At 39.3% G+C, this 15670-nt stretch overlaps 1 protein-coding gene and 1 long non-coding RNA gene across 5 annotated transcripts; one reads left to right on the top strand and one right to left on the bottom strand.

Annotated features, from left to right (window-relative positions):
- Positions 1-799: 799 nt before the first annotated feature.
- On the top strand, positions 800-15567 carry LOC103465098 (uncharacterized). 3 transcript variants are annotated; one of them, XM_081605181.1, is made up of 12 exons: positions 800-929; positions 2126-2187; positions 3338-3649; positions 4742-6827; positions 7334-7433; positions 9660-9737; positions 10265-10369; positions 10814-10946; positions 11660-11774; positions 12329-12447; positions 14433-14513; positions 15386-15567. In XM_081605181.1, exons 3-12 carry the CDS (start codon positions 3610-3612, stop codon positions 15478-15480), a joined length of 2952 nt encoding a protein of 983 aa, XP_081461307.1. In that variant the 5' UTR covers positions 800-929; positions 2126-2187; positions 3338-3609; the 3' UTR covers positions 15481-15567. The 3 variants fall into 3 exon arrangements, with proteins under 3 accessions (XP_081461307.1, XP_081461309.1, XP_081461308.1); XM_081605183.1 differs by having other exon boundaries at positions 4766-6827; XM_081605182.1 differs by lacking the exon at positions 2126-2187 and having other exon boundaries at positions 822-929.
- Positions 7447-9719, bottom strand: LOC145551103 (uncharacterized). Of its 2 annotated transcripts, XR_014086913.1 has the most exons (4): positions 9638-9719; positions 9415-9493; positions 8770-8869; positions 7447-8669 (listed from the first exon to the last, which is right to left on the bottom strand). It is a non-coding gene; the product is annotated as an uncharacterized LOC145551103 (long non-coding RNA). The 2 variants fall into 2 exon arrangements; XR_014086912.1 differs by having other exon boundaries at positions 7447-8869.
- Positions 15568-15670: the final 103 nt, after the last annotated feature.

Consider the following 15670-nt stretch of genomic DNA (forward strand, 5'->3'; position numbering starts at 1 on the left):
ATCTGATATCAGATGGATGAATGTGAAAAATGCATTAGCATGGATTTTATACCATTTAAAACCAGTTTTAGTTGCATGAGATGACTGCTCTGCATCAACAGCAGATAGCAGACATTCAAATACCTGTGGGATTTGAGTGACAATGACAGAATCATCTGCATGAAAATGGTACAAGGGATCTGAGAAGCTTGCACACAGATCAGAAATGTAGATTGTGAACAAGGTTCTAAGAATGAACCTTGAGGTACACCTTTAGTGACACACACACACACACACACACACACACACACACACACACACACACACACACACACACACACACACACACACACACACACACACACACACACACACACACACACACAAGGCAGTTTTTATGGAGCAGAATGTCTCACTGTTATCTGTGGGATCAAATGACAGCCAGAGCAACACAAAACCTTTTCAAACGAAATGCCTTGAACTGTGTAGGGTTGTTCTTCCTAATGCTGGACTCAGGAGAGTTCAGAATGTTTGATTCAAATAATCCCTTCGGTCATGCTGAACTTCATTTGTACATTAACTTTATGCTGACGGTGGTGATGGTGGTAGGAGTTCATTACTAATGTCCTTTGAGGACATTTGTAATCTTGATGTGGCACAAAATTAAAATGAGTCTGACACCCTGGCTCTAGTGCTGGACTAGCACTTTTGTTACATTAATAAGTTAAGAAATTGCATGAGTAAATTCATGGTAAGAGTGGTTAAAGTAACTTGGGTTTGAAATTTGATCAGAGTGTAACATCTTTGTTCTAAACAATCTTTGTCACATTGTGATTGCAGAACCCTGTAACTATGTCAACGAGAATTTAGGCAGTTAGGGGAAAGTAAACAGCTCGTGAACATGCTGGATGCACTTTACACGCTTTGAACCTCGGAAAACTTTCATCTCTGTAAGTATTTATGTGTTTGGAAAACATTTGTTGTATTTTGTGTGGTCGTTAAAATGTGGAGCAGTGTTCACAATTTTTAAGTGTAGCATTCAGGTGAGTGTATCAGTTAGTAATGTATGTTTCCTTTCTGTTGTATTTCAGTTACAAAACTAAATTATAAAAGATCAGTTAAGAAGAGCAAGCCTGCCTTGGAGACCTTTTATTAGTTTTCAGTGACTGTCTATAGTTACAAATTGTCACGTGTTGTGAGGACAGCACAGTATTTACCCAGAATGCCCTGCGCTATAGTCCGGGACCACACTTTTGAAGCGGTCTTCACAACATTTACATGTCTTTTCCAGTTTTACACATCTAGAAACTGAAATTTTTGTATTTCCATAAAGCACAGATGGGTTGGCAAGCATTAGTGAGCCGAAATTCCGAAGCCTATGTGACATGGAAGCATTTTTATGTAAAGCATAACAAAAACACCAAAATAACAGCTTCGTTGTTCAGAGAATAGACTTTGGACCAAAGACAATTCTCTCTGCTCTATTTCTCCTGGTTTTATTTGTGTCTGTACATCCGTGTGTATTTCTCATCTGCTCACATTTTTATTCCCTTGAAAAGTGTAAAATCAAAGGGTGCCCAAATATCAGACTTTCACATAAAAGGTGTCACGTTTTAAAACAAAAGACAAGATGCAATTTCTCTCAACGTTAAATGTGTACGATTGAATACATTAATACAATCTTAATGTAGTCAAGAAGAAGAATGTATTTTATATTTTCTCTTTTTTATCTACCATAACTCTACAAAGTGCAGAGGATAAGGAGTAGTCCAATCGCCACCCTGTGGTGTTTGGTTAAATTAATTTGATTCACAATAAGCAATCTCAAATATGACAGAAAACATTTCTTTACTTACTCAATAACACAGTGTTTGTTGCCTGAAACTACGTCATTGATGGATGAACGTCTAACTTCACTTGAAACATTTATGTTTCAAGTGAAATTTTAGTCTGTAGATGTTTAAATGCTGATAAAGACATCAATGAAAAGACTGGCAACTGTAACTGCAGTGAAAGATGGCTCTACAAAGTACTGAGCCAGGCTACTGAATCACACTTAGTTTTTCAGGTTGTTTGTTTCAAAAACGTTTGAAATTCATTACTAATGTTTGGCCCACTTCACAGTTTTCACTTCTTTGTGTTACAGAACATCCTGGTGAAATATGTGACAAACATGACAAAATGGGGAAAAGTTTTTTGTATGGCACCGTAAGTACAGAGCTCTCTGTACAACTTGCAACATTTTCTTATAAATGTTTACTCCTTGTATTTCCTTCATTGGAGCCCATAGGTCAGTCTTTCTCAAACTGTGGTCCCCGGACCATTTGTGGTCCACAGGCACCCCCCCCCCCAGTGGTCACAAAGTGCCGCATATAAGCAGTAGTTTATTTGCAGTGACGTAAGCTGAATGCTACAGCTAGCTTACCAAAAGATTGCCTCGTGATGAGACGGTGAACAACGCTGCGCCCCACGCTGACTAACTGCATCTTAACACCTAAAATAAAATAATTTTCGGCTATATATGGGCTTTTTCCAAAACTACTCAAATCTATTTTTCTTTTATAATGCTTCTAAATTTCAAAAAGCCCTGAGACCTTATTAGTGCACACAACACTTGTAGGAAAGAGCTTTTTTTTGGATTTCTATGTGTTTTCCATTATTGGAAAGCTTAAAATTCACACTTTCAGAACCTTTAATGACTCAAAACGCCCTGAGTAATGGGTCAGGCCAGCTTTCACTTAAGGATGAACAAAGATAATGAGTTAAGAAACGTATATTTTTGTTTCTGATTAAATGTATTAAGATGTTGTGCTATTGCGGGGGCAGTTTTAAATTAGGATGTCCGTTAGTGTTTGCTAAATGGAGTAAGTGGTTCTCGCATGAAAAAGTTTGAGAAACACTGCCATAGGTGATAAGCAGAGTTGGAAATTGAACAAATATATGTGTTGAACTATTTTGTTCTTTTATTATATTTGCTATAAATTATGTCCGTATAAATGGTTGTTTCTTCCGTATAAATGGTTGTTTCTGCAAGATGAAGAATCCGAGCTTTAAAAACTACACCTCAAGTTTTAATTGTTTTCTTTTTTTTTACTTTGCATACAATTTCTAAATACAAATAAAAACAACTGAGAATGTAACGTTTAGAGAAATCTTCACCAAGGCTTTTTTTATTTTTGTCCGTGCAAATAAACTTTTTTCGGCAACACATTTAATGTTCTATAAGAATTTAAATTCCAGTTAATTGTCAAATGAATACAGAATGAAGAAGCAAGATTCAGCCTTCGTGAAAATACGAATCTCTCAGGTGGGAAACTTTAAGTCGTTCCCTGTTTTTTTTCCACCTCTATTTTTACAGGAGCAGATGTATGCCATCTCCAACTATACAAGACTGCTGGTGTCTCTTCCTCCCTCCTCTCCCTCACCTCACGAGCCATTGTAAACAAGCAGGCCGATCACAAACTGTCACAGAAGAGGATGCTGCACAGTGCTTAAATACAGCCACAGTTGATCTGCTTTTATAGACACACGCACAGATTCTGCTCCATTCTGCACCATTCTGCTCTCCTAAAACATCCCAGCTCACATGTCTGCAGAGAGGTTTTGATTCAACTTACCTAGTCTGCCGAAATGTGCCTTTTCAGAGCGGCCTTGCTGTTTGCTGTACTGGGTGAGTTTTTTTTTTTTGTCTTTTGAAAGCAGGTAACAGTAGTAATTAAGACACCCAGGACTGTTTTAAATCGTGGGTTATGCAGAGAAAGGTCTGGCATGAATTTCACAACTGTTGTTTACTGAGAGACGTTTATTTTGGTTGCTTATCACTAGGCGGCACGTGTCCGGAGACTTTTGGTTCAAAACTGTAAATGAGTATTTTGTAATGTTTAACGTTTTTCTGAGAGCCGTGCAGTTGGCTCTCATTTTTCAGGATGAAAATTCGTTGCTATGGTAATGCAGCTCAACTTTATACTACAGGGAAACTAATCCTCTAAATCCGTCCCATCCATATATACAGAATTTTACAACAACTGAAGATAACATGGTTACTTGATTGTGCTATAACAATACTATGCACCTGGAAAAATGCATAATACTGCCCCCTTCAGCTGAAGCAAATGAAATTCTTCGCTTCAGACGTTGTTGTGGGCTTGGAGGATTCAATGACAGTTTGAAATAATATAGGGAGGGTGTCCTCTCTTGTGGAAAATTATTTTCACTGTGGTTCCCTGAAGTCCCTTGCAAGCCATACATGACTGATACATTCCAAAGACTGTTAGTTAGGTTAGTTTGAATAGCTTTATGTTAATAAAACTTAATCAAAAATTCCTGTTATGTAACATGTAAGTGAGTCAAAAACATAACAACAGAAGAAATTTGTCATGGCAAATATCTTTTTATGGATCATATTAATCTTAATAGTTACTTATTTCATGACATTTTTATCAGAAACATGTATAAAATTTAAAAAAGAATTGTGGGTACAAGAGAAAATTTTCTTGTAACCTACATACAGTATATTTTTTAATTAACCAGATCTTAATAATTTACAATTAGCATGTCTCATTCTTTATATCTTTGGTGCACATTTAAAAACTTTATTATTCCATATGTTTAATTAATAACAGCGGATTCCATAGCTCATTAGAAAACTGACTAAACATATCTTGAAGAAATGCCTGTTAAAAATGAAGCAAGTAAGACTCATATAATTAGATATGGTAGATTATTTATAGTGGCAAGAGTCTTCTTGTAAAGTTAAAAATAGGTCTCCTTATCTTGTCTTTTTCAGATTTCATTTCATGTGTTGCATATCTAGCATCTTTTAACATGGGAGGAGTCACAGGCCGAGTGCAGTTTGACTCTGAAAAGAAGACAGCCACCTTACTGGTAACAGGTGCAGGATCCTGCAGTGCTGTAAGCATTTCCCTCACTGTGTTCCCCGTCATGTACGGCCACTTCGCTCAACCCTGCTCTGAGGCACACATTGGTGTCAACATCTTCACCTTCACTGCTGATCCTTCCTCCACCTCTCCCATCAGTGTGTCACGCCTCTTTGAACTAAAATCAAACTTGGATGACCTGTCAGTGTCTTTGGAGACATGTGACGGCATTAAAGTATGCACAGTTGTAAATCGAGGTCAGACACAACTGACTCGCCAGGCGAGATTCACAGAGTCTGTTGCTGGTAACATTTACATACGTGCTAATGTAAATAATGGCAACCCTAGGCTTCTTTCTGACCTCGTGAATATTGGTCAGGTGAATGCCCCACAAATCAGCATCAACATCTTTGGATCCACAAGTACAGCAGCTAATTGTAAAATACTGCTTCGAAGCTTAAATCCAATATTTTTAGCAAATCTGGGAAGTGTGAAAGTCGGAAACCCTATGAGTCCTCAGAAATCCCGTCTGGATTTTAGTAGCTTTAGAGTGTACTCGTATCTTCTCCTTGAGGTGGGGTCCGGTTACAAGTGTGCTCAGGTATACAACATGCCAGAGAAAGAAGTGAGAGCTGTCATGAACATGAGAGGAATCAAGGGACATTTCAACTTCCGTCAGGCTTCACCGTTTGATGTGACAGAGCTTAGCTTGAATCTGGAAAACTTAAGGGAATTAGTTGGCCCCTACCACGTCCACAGTTTTCCTGTCCCTTCAGTCAGGTCAGGCCAGTGTTCAAATGATAATGTGGGTGGACACTGGAATCCATTTGCTGTTGACACAACTTCTCCACCAGGGCCTGGATCAACTCATGACAAGTATGAGATAGGTGACCTGAGTGGCAAACACATGTCTCTTTCTGGTAGAAGTACATATCAAATGACATTCACTGACTTCAACCTTCCTCTGTTTGGACAGAACAGCATTGTAGGTCGCTCAGTTGTGATTCACCTGGTCAGTAGTGACACGTACGCGTGTGCCAGCATTGGCTATCCTGGTGCAGTGACAGTAGCCAGTGCCACATTTCAGACCCCTGTGGTGGGAAAGATTATCTTTACTCAGTTGGTGAACAATCCTTTGTCAGATGTGTCCATCTTTATGGATCTGTCGTACGGAGATCCCACGACAATAACAACTCAAAACCATAACTGGCAGGTTCATGAATTCCCCATTAGCTCAGATAGGGATGATGATGAAGGGAGGTGTATCACAACAGGTGATCACTGGAATCCTTTTAAGATCAACACAACTGATAGGAGCTACGCCCTTCACTGCAAACCATCCTGGCCCCGATGTTGTGAGGCCGGCGACTTCGCCAACAAATACACCACCATTAATCTTGACACCGACATAGGCAACGTGAAGTCCAAACACTTTTTCACTGACGTGACTTCCTGGTTAGACATAAATGGCATTACTGGTCGTTCTGTGGTCATCCATGAAGCAGAAAGGGGAGGCCTGAGGATCGCTTGTGCCAATGTTACTGAAGTCCAGGTCCCTACAGCCAGGTTAGGGACATGGTTTGGCCCTGTATCATCCAGAGGCCAGGTGAAATTCTCACAAGCTGTTCCTCAAGGCCCTACAGAAATCACTGTGTCCTTAGAAAACCTGCAGTCCTTAGCTGGAGGCTACCATGTCCATATCTTGCCCATTATTGTTGGCAGCAGTGATCCTTGCTCAAATACAGACATCCTTGGCAACTTTAACCCATTGGCCTGGAAAATAGCTAGCTCTCCCTCACCCGGTGTGGGCACCGTGGACCAATATGAGATAGGGGACATCAGTGGGAAGTTTGGGATGCTTACTGGCCAGAACATGATTAAAGCTGTCTACATGGACCCGAACATGCCGCTTACTGGACCTTACAGCATCATGGGAAGATCTGTTGCAGTTCACTACACCGATGGCTCACGGTAAGAACCAACAAGCATTCAAGTTTGATAATAAGGAAACAGAAAGGTACAAGTTATGAAATGTTTTGCATAGTATTACCACAGGTTCCTTCTTCTTAAAAAGAACTGGATAGTAGCATTTTCACTCTAACCACAAATTCCTTGTGCAAAAGATCAATGGTTCAAAGTTCCAAAGAACAGAAAGTACCTATCCTCCTGAAAACATTTAATGAAATAAAAAAGGCCAGAAAAAGTGTCAGGAAGGTGTAAAATAAAAACACACTGATGCCTTTACAGATGAAAGAGAAATCCAAGATGCACCCTAATCTGGCCACAGTATCATATCATCCCAATCCATTGAGGGTACCTGTGTGAATTCTCAAGCCATGATCTTTTAATCATGGGTGTTTTGTCTTTCAGAGAAGATTACTTACCAGAATATAACAGAAATAACCCAACAGGATTGAAGCTACTTGACTTGGTTATTTCAAGACCATTTCATGAAGCCATCTGTGTTTTCTCTACAGAATGATGTGTGCAAATATCTTACCTGGCCCAAATAAAGATGGATATTTGACACTTGCCAAGGCTACATTCGATCTAACAGTGACTGGGACGATCACACTGGTAAAAAAACATAATTACCTTAATCTGATCTGTTCCTTATCTGCTGCGGGATGCAAAAATAGTCTGATTTCACACAATTCTGTATTGTCTTTGTTTGTGAACCACAGGCTAAGCCAGTGGTGCCTAAAGTCGGTTCTCGAGGGCCGGCATCCTGGATGTTTTAGTTCTCTTCCTGGTGGTAGTAACAAGCTCTTCTGCATGTCTTAGGCCTTCTAATGAGCCATTATTTGATCCAGGTGTGTTAAACTAGGGAACTTGAATGAAAAAAAGATGAAGGGCCGACTTTGGGCACCACTGGGCTAAGCAGTTCAAATTCAAATCCAAAAGGACTTTATTAATCCCAAATGGAAATTAAATGTTATGTTTTTATGGTTTAGGTTTGTGCTGGTTTTGTGTGACACCCACATTACGCACGTTGGAGATGTGGTTGTGCTTTTGTGGGTCAGGTGCAGTGATAGTATTGTATCAATCAATCAATCAAATTTTATTTGTATAGAACATTTCAGCTGCAAGGCACTTCAAAGTGCTTTACATCATTAAACACAAAAACACAGAGTTGAACCCAGAATAAACAATCAAAAACATTACATTTCCTGCTGAGTCGAAGTTCTGCCCTTCAAATCGGCAGAGAAAAAAAAAAAGAACAGCGGGGAGGGGGACTCCAACCCGTGCCCTTTTCAAACAATGGGCGGGGGACTCTAAACCCGCACACCTTTTCAACAATGGGGGGGACTCCAGCCTGCACCCTTTTGCAGAGCAAATCAAATCCAGAAGACCTGAGGGGTCTGGAAGGTTGATACAGTAACACCAGATCTTTAATGCCCTCCGATAATACCCTGCAGGCACCCCTGTCCACTGTTTTAGGTGTTTCCTTGTTTCCAATCACCTGACTTAATTGAAGGGATGCTTCTGGAGCATTTGGTGGCCACAGAGGAGGTCATACAATCCTTCGAATCTGGTGTGCTGGAACAGAGACACATCCAAAACATACAGTGCATTTAGATTCACAGGAAGCAAAATTGCCAGTAAATAGTATTGGGAAAATGTTAACAGATGACAAAAGAGTGCTTGAAGCGAAAGAGGCATTACACAGGCAGGAAATGGGAGAAGCAGGGCTAGAGTTTAGAATTATGGCCCAAGCCCAAACCTGACCTCGAAATTTGGTCCAGACAGGACCAGAATTGATGATCGGGTCACATCGTGTGGTGTTGGCTTTCTGTGGCACATTTGATAAATCTGCAATATGTACAGTACAGAGAAAACCAAATGAGAATGTGATCTATAAATCTGTGTTATTCTGATTATGATAGTCTAAATAGAGGAGTAGCCAGCTTACCCTGTTGAGGAAAGAAAGTCAGGAGTAGACGTTCACTAGTCTGTAACAAGCGCAGCACACTGCACAATAAATGCGCATGCAGCTCCGCCCTGCTCCACTCCTATCAATCACACATCCCAGATTATTTGCACTTGACTCTCACAACAGTTACAACAAGCAATAAAATGTTGCATTGGATCTGCTCCAGCAATGGAGCTGGAACATGTTAAATAAAAAAAAAAAAAAAACAAGAGATGTTACACTGCTCACTTAACATCATTAGTCGGGTCTAACCAGACTCGGACACAATACCTGTGGGCTTGGGCCAGATTGAATTTTTTTAGGCTTTATCTAAACTCTAAGCCAGGGGTGTCAAACTCCAGTCCTGAAGGGCCGCTGTCCTGCAGTGTTTAGATGTGCCACAGGTACAAAACACCTGAATCAAATGGCTTAATTACCTCCTCAGTTCTCCAGAGCCTTGCTAATGACCTAATTATTCTATTCAGGTGTGGTGCAGCAGAGGCACTTCTAAAAGTTGCAGGACACCGGCCCTCGAGGCCTGGAGTTTGACACCCCTGCTCTAAGCAGAGGCAAAAGTTTCAGCTTAGCTTAGCATCTTTCTGCTAGTTAACTGTGAATGTATGTTCACTAAACTCTGAGGCTCACCCTGATATCAGCTGTTTCTGTCGGCTGCCATCCAGAGGCTCCACACCGAGTCTTGCTTTACACCTAAACCTCCACAGAGCTATCAAGGAGGAAACGACAACATGAGATTATTCTGGTCTGGCCAAATAACTTGGGAAGTGCCTCAGCAAAAAACAGATATTCACACATCAGTATGAATCACTTTATTCAGTTGACAATATGTATGTCTACTAATGTCAGGCACCTTCGTTTTCTGTCCCTTCAAGCGCCAGCAGGTGTTTCCTGATGGGAGTAGAAGTGATGTCACACTGCTTGTGGACCTTAAGTCACCTGCAAGACAAAGTGTAAGTAAAGGGTAATAGAGTTAAATAATGCAAAACATTACAATGTTAGCCACCGCTGGTCAAGGATCCCAAATGAACAAGTGTGGAGTCTTGAGATCCTCTTTAAAAATCAAAGTAAATTTCAAACATAAAAAAAGCACATTCATGCTATAAATTTTACATAACGTAAAGAAAATGGCTAGTTTGTGTTGTTACTTTACCTTCTTGTCGTAGTACTTGTATGAGTAATCAATTGGTCAGCGTCAGAAATCTCTTCCACTGTTATCTTTAGTGTCAGAAGCTGAAAAAATGTAAAAATCCTTCAATAACAAAATGCTATTAGCCACCGTCAGAGCGGACAAAACAGGAAGAGAAAACAGGAAAAATGGATTAGAGAGCATGTTCATGAGAACAAGTTTATTGATATTGATTGGAGAATCCAGGTGTCTGTTTGCTATTCTTATTCATGTGTGTATTTGTACTTATGTCCATCAATGCGACAAATAAATGCAGCGGAAACATGGTTTGTATTTTAAATATGCTTACAGATTCCTGAGGCCTCCCTGTTTATCGCAAGCAACCGTGTGGATACCAGGAGCGGCCTGTGCACCAGCGTGGGACACACTTTCAACCCCTTCAACATGAAAACAGAGGTGAGGCGGGCTGTTGGGGACATGCCATAATATTATAAATACATTCAGAGATAATCTGAGGGTAATTTGAGGAACACTTTTGCATAAAAGAAATAGCAGCAAACTAGAAGAGCATGCCAGAAAGTGGCCACATACTTAGGATGTTGTTAGCTCACTTGTTATAAATACTTCAGTTAAAAGGACACAGTTTTTTTTTTTCACTGAATTTAAAATCATTATGGAACAAAAACACCACTGCAGAAGATATGTAAATAGAAAAATTACTTACAGCAAACTGTGGAAACAATTACTTCTGGAAGTTATTTTACTGCCTTGATAAAATGGTGATTAATCTCAAATAACAGGTACTCACTGTCTACCCCATATTGTTTGACTCTTTTGTGTGTGTGTGTGTCTGCGTGTTTGCGTGTGAATGTGTGTGTGTAATTTCTTTTCCTCTTCCAGAGCTCCAGCTGTTCGCTACAAAACCAGTTGAGCTGTGTGGTGGGGGAAATTTCTGTAAGGCATGGCAGAGTCAGCCTGAGAAAGAGAGAACTTTACACTGACAGCAACATCCAGCTGACAGGAGACCACACAGGTGAGACGACTGCAAATGAGGGTTTGTAGAAGTGGGGAAATGTCAACGGCTTAAGCATCAAAGGTGGTTTCACAGTTTCACGTACAACCATCCGTTTCTGCCATTCACCATGTCATCTTCCACTCTGTCAAAAGCAGTGAGTGGACTTTACATACAAAATGTTGCAAACTCGTTGCCTCAAAAAAAATTCACTTTCAGAAATTCATGTTTTATGTGCAAGCTGTACATTTTAAGTTTACACCACTCAAACAACTTGATAATTACATTAACTTGTGCAATTTCAGTGAGCATAACTTAATAAAGCATCACTTGATACATTTTCTTTAGTTTGACATAAACAGAATTTCAAAGACATCTTGACATTATAAGATATATGCAAATAAGCTAGTTGACCAAACAATATTCTGAATTGTTACTTTCAGCAAATTTATTTTTATGGCCTACATCACCAACAGCAGCACTATGTTTGTTAACATACATAAAGAAACATGATGTCATCAGAGCTTTTGTTTTTCCCCAACACAAAAGCTGTGTTGGGGAACACAGCTTTTGTGTTATGTTGAACATAACTCAATTGCACAAATGACAATTGAGTTATGTTCACTTGAAATCTTTTATTAAACATAATGCTTTGCTTTATAGTGTAATAGATCTCAATCATTTTTGTTGAATCCCAAAAAATGTCTGACTTGATATTCTATATTTGATCCAAGTTGTCTACAGGTCTTTTGTGTTGAAGAGTGATAACAGCATCATTGGGTGTGCTGACATCCTGCCAGAATCCCAGTTCGCAGAGCAGATCTTTCCCATAGTGAGCTCCTTCAGCCGGTGAGTAACAAACTATCCTGATTTCTCTCAGGATTCACCTGGTGAAAACAGGATTATTTCTAAAAACACTCATTCTCTCTATTTAAATTCATTTGGAACATTCTAGATATGGGGGGTTGTAAATATTAAGGTTAGCTATAAGTTTAACAATGATTTAACAAGTTTTGTACCTTATTCCTAAATTGCATAATTTGGAAGATTTTGTTATTGCCTTGATTTTCAGTTTGCATCTCTTGTTCTTGTTCTTCACACACGTTTGCACGTCTTGCTGTTGGTCATGTCTAATGACCGACAAGAACCAAGTTAAGCCAGGAAGTATGCAGTGATAGACGTTGTGCAATATGCAGCTTTATTAATGTTTTTATTGCAAACAGAAAGTCGTGAACTGGAAACAAAAATAATTGGTGTCACACACATTTATGGGTTAAACCTTTGCTATGTTTTTGCTTCAGTTTTGAGAAGAACTGAACAGTTCAGAAAAGATTTTTCTTTGGTCTGAATTTGGTTATTTGTTCTCACAATACTAAAAGTTATTTATTTCTGTTTATACCCAGATATGATTTCCGAAGGAGAGTCGCAAATGTTCTGCTTGAAGAAATGGTGAGCATAACCATCTTGCCCGGCTTTCCCCTCATTTCAGGAGAGTGCCAAACGGTCAGCTACATGGTGTCGGGTAAGGAGGAAAATGACACACCAATGACCCTGACAGAAGTCATTGAAAGAAGTCAAAATACCAGAAATAATTTCCCTTTCTCCATTTAGATTGAATAAATATGTCATACCTTGTAAAAGTATTAACACCCCTTGTACTTTTTGACATTTTGTTAAGTTACAACTGCAAATTTAACTGGATTTTTAGAAGATAGACCACCACAAAGCAATGTGGTGGTCTATCAGCTTACTATGGTACTTTGTCAGCTTACTATGGTACTTTGAGTTGTAATAAGAATTCTATATATATAGCAGACATCCACTTTTTAACTACTTAAAAAGTGGAACTACTTAAAAAGTTCCACTTTTTAAGTAGTTAAAAAGTGGAACTTTTTAACTACTTACGAATACAAATCGAGAAAGTGTGAGATTCATTCGTGTTCAGTGCTCTGAGTTAATACTTTGTGGAGCCACATTTGAGTAAGATCACAGATATAGGTCAGTTCAATTATGGTAGGTCATAATTGAACTGAATAGACTAAAAGCGATCACATTCAGCACCACAAAATGATTGACTCATCACAGCTATAAAAGCGAGAAAACGCACCTGGCTAACAGCCAGGCTGACATATGAGATTCTAATGTATTTCCGTTTTCTGCTCTTCTGAGAGAAACAAAAGGAACTTCTCATGACCTCTAGTTATACACCTGTTGTAGGTGGTTTCCCCCTATCAACCATCCATTCATAAACTTTTATCTCCAAGCAGTCAAAGCCCAGACCTTCTATATTTGAGTACGGACCTAAATATAGCTCCAGTTCTATATTTAGGTCTGGTCTTTCATTCAGTTGTACCACTGGTTTTTTCGTGCCCCAGTTTCAGGTCTTTAGCAGCCGCCAACAGGTTAACTTCCAGGATTACGCCGTGTTTTGCTCCATCCACCTTCTCGTGTGACTAGCTAAAGAAAAGCCTCCATAGAGCATGATGCTGCCAACACCATGTTTCACAGTTGACAGGGTACAATCAGGGTGACGTGATGTGGAATGTTTGCCTCCACATCAAAATCCCTTTGGTGTCTCCTGACCAGAGCATTGTCTTCCACATGTTTGCTCTGCTTGCTAATTGGCTTGTTGACTGCAGACCTGAGGCTTTCTGTCAGGGTCACCTTTTGCCACGCCTCTACAGAGCTAGATCAAGGGATATTAATGCTTAAGGCAAATCACTGTATCTTCAGAAATGCATGTCAGATGTTTACAGCATGATGTTGTGAACATCTGTGGCAAACATTGCAGCTCATATTTGTGGCAGGTTAGTATTGATTTAGTGATGTAACGACGTCAACATGTTCCGACTCGTTGCATTCAAGTTGTTGTGACGGTATTTCGTCAAGCAATTAGTCGCTGTTAAAAACAAAGGGTTTTACCTCTGGAACCTGTCTGAACTGAAAACAACAACACGAGCAGTAAAAGTAGATAAAAGAAATTGACTGTAACACTAACAATAGATGTAAATTGTACCTAGGAAAATGACAGCTTTCAGGATAATGTATTCACTTTCAAATTTAAGGTACTGGTATGGACCTATTGGTGCTTAAAGCTACCATGCTAAAACTGGGAAGCTTGTAAGTCCCCAAATCAGGACAATGAACAATTACTGGTATTGAATATCTTTAGAAATCCTCCAAAACCCGCTCAGAAACCCGACGCCGGAGTTGAGTGTCTGGTGCGTCTCATTTTCAGCCCATTCCTCTTTCGCCGGGGGGGGGAAACAGAGCGGCGTCTATACAGAGGGTTTACACAGTGCAGCACAGGACAGCTAATTATACCCTCACACGTCTCCCACAAGGTGAAAAGTTTACCCTTGCAATAAGACCCCCCCACCACTATCAACAGTAGAGCTAAATGGTGGGCTTTCATCAAGTTGCAATAAAACAAAATGTTGATGCGCTTTCTCAATGACTACCATTAGAGTAATAGTAACATTTTGTATGACTTTGTGTACTTTAAAGGAAATGTCAGCACAGAACGGCTTGCGGCTGTCAGAAGCAGTAAGCTGATGGGCCCATTCAGAGAAACTATCTTATGTGGAAGTAAGTACCTTCACTAATACCGCTTGAGTTCCGCTTTTGTATTTACCTTTATTTAAAGAGTAATTAGTCACCTTTTCAAGTCAGACACTTTGATTTTTGTGGACAAATAGACTGAAGAGGCGCACTAAGAACTGTGTTATGAGTTTTAATAAACTTGCCGACATATTACAGGGTCACTGTGACGATTTTGCAATTTTCTCTGACAATGTGACTAGATAAAGGCATAAAAACAATCATTTGCAGCTTTCTTTAGCTGTTGGAGCTTCCTCACATAAACTGTACATTTACCAAGTAACTGCTGTTGGTAGGACTTTAAAATGTGTTGCTATTAAAACTGAAAATAAAAAAATTAAGAGCTTTTTAAAAAATAAGAATAACCCTAGCAGTGATATACAGTCCTTAAAATAAATAAATAAAAACAACAGATCATGCATTCAGTGTTTTTAATTCTAGACGTAAATGTTTTTCATGTTTAAAATAAAAATAATTAAAAGCAACAACATCCTTGACTCTTCAAATTATGGTTTTAACCATTACTTGAATGGGTTTCAAGTCATTTGTTTTCCTTTTGAGCTCCAGTGTGGTGGTTGTCATTGTGTTCGGAGCACACAGAAATATTAAAAAGTATATATTTACAGAATTTTTAACCAAACAGAAGAAATATTAAATCTTAATATCTAAACAATATGAGACTGAAACAAGCAAGTGGTTATGGAAATGTACATTAGGAACCCTGGTTGTACATGATCTGATTTAAAAAAAAAACAAAAAACAGAATCAGTGTCTAAGATAAATTATGATTCAAAGCCCCACGATTATGGCGTTTCATTCCTGTGTTGAATAATCTGCATGTTCTGCTCTGATTTCTTCAGAAGCTTCTGCAAGACAGCTGATGCAGCTGAAAATCTTCTCTGTGTGTCTGATGTGTGCTGCTGCCTTCCTGCTGCCATCTGTGGCCTCTTTATAAAACCAGGTTGTACCACCGCGAATCATCGCTGGAGACACATGGATCCTCCTGTTGTAAAACTTTGAATAATAAATACCACCAGCCAGATATTATAGTGGTCATCGAGCAAATAATGTGAATCGGTATAAACTTTTAAGTGCAAATGAAGATCTTCCAGGTATTTACTGAGGAACCAGTTGGGGTTATATTT

The sequence above is a fragment of the Poecilia reticulata genome, chromosome 1 (genome assembly GCF_904066995.2).
Source record: "Poecilia reticulata chromosome 1, P_reticulata-male-v2, whole genome shotgun sequence".
NCBI lineage: Eukaryota > Metazoa > Chordata > Actinopteri > Cyprinodontiformes > Poeciliidae > Poecilia > Poecilia reticulata.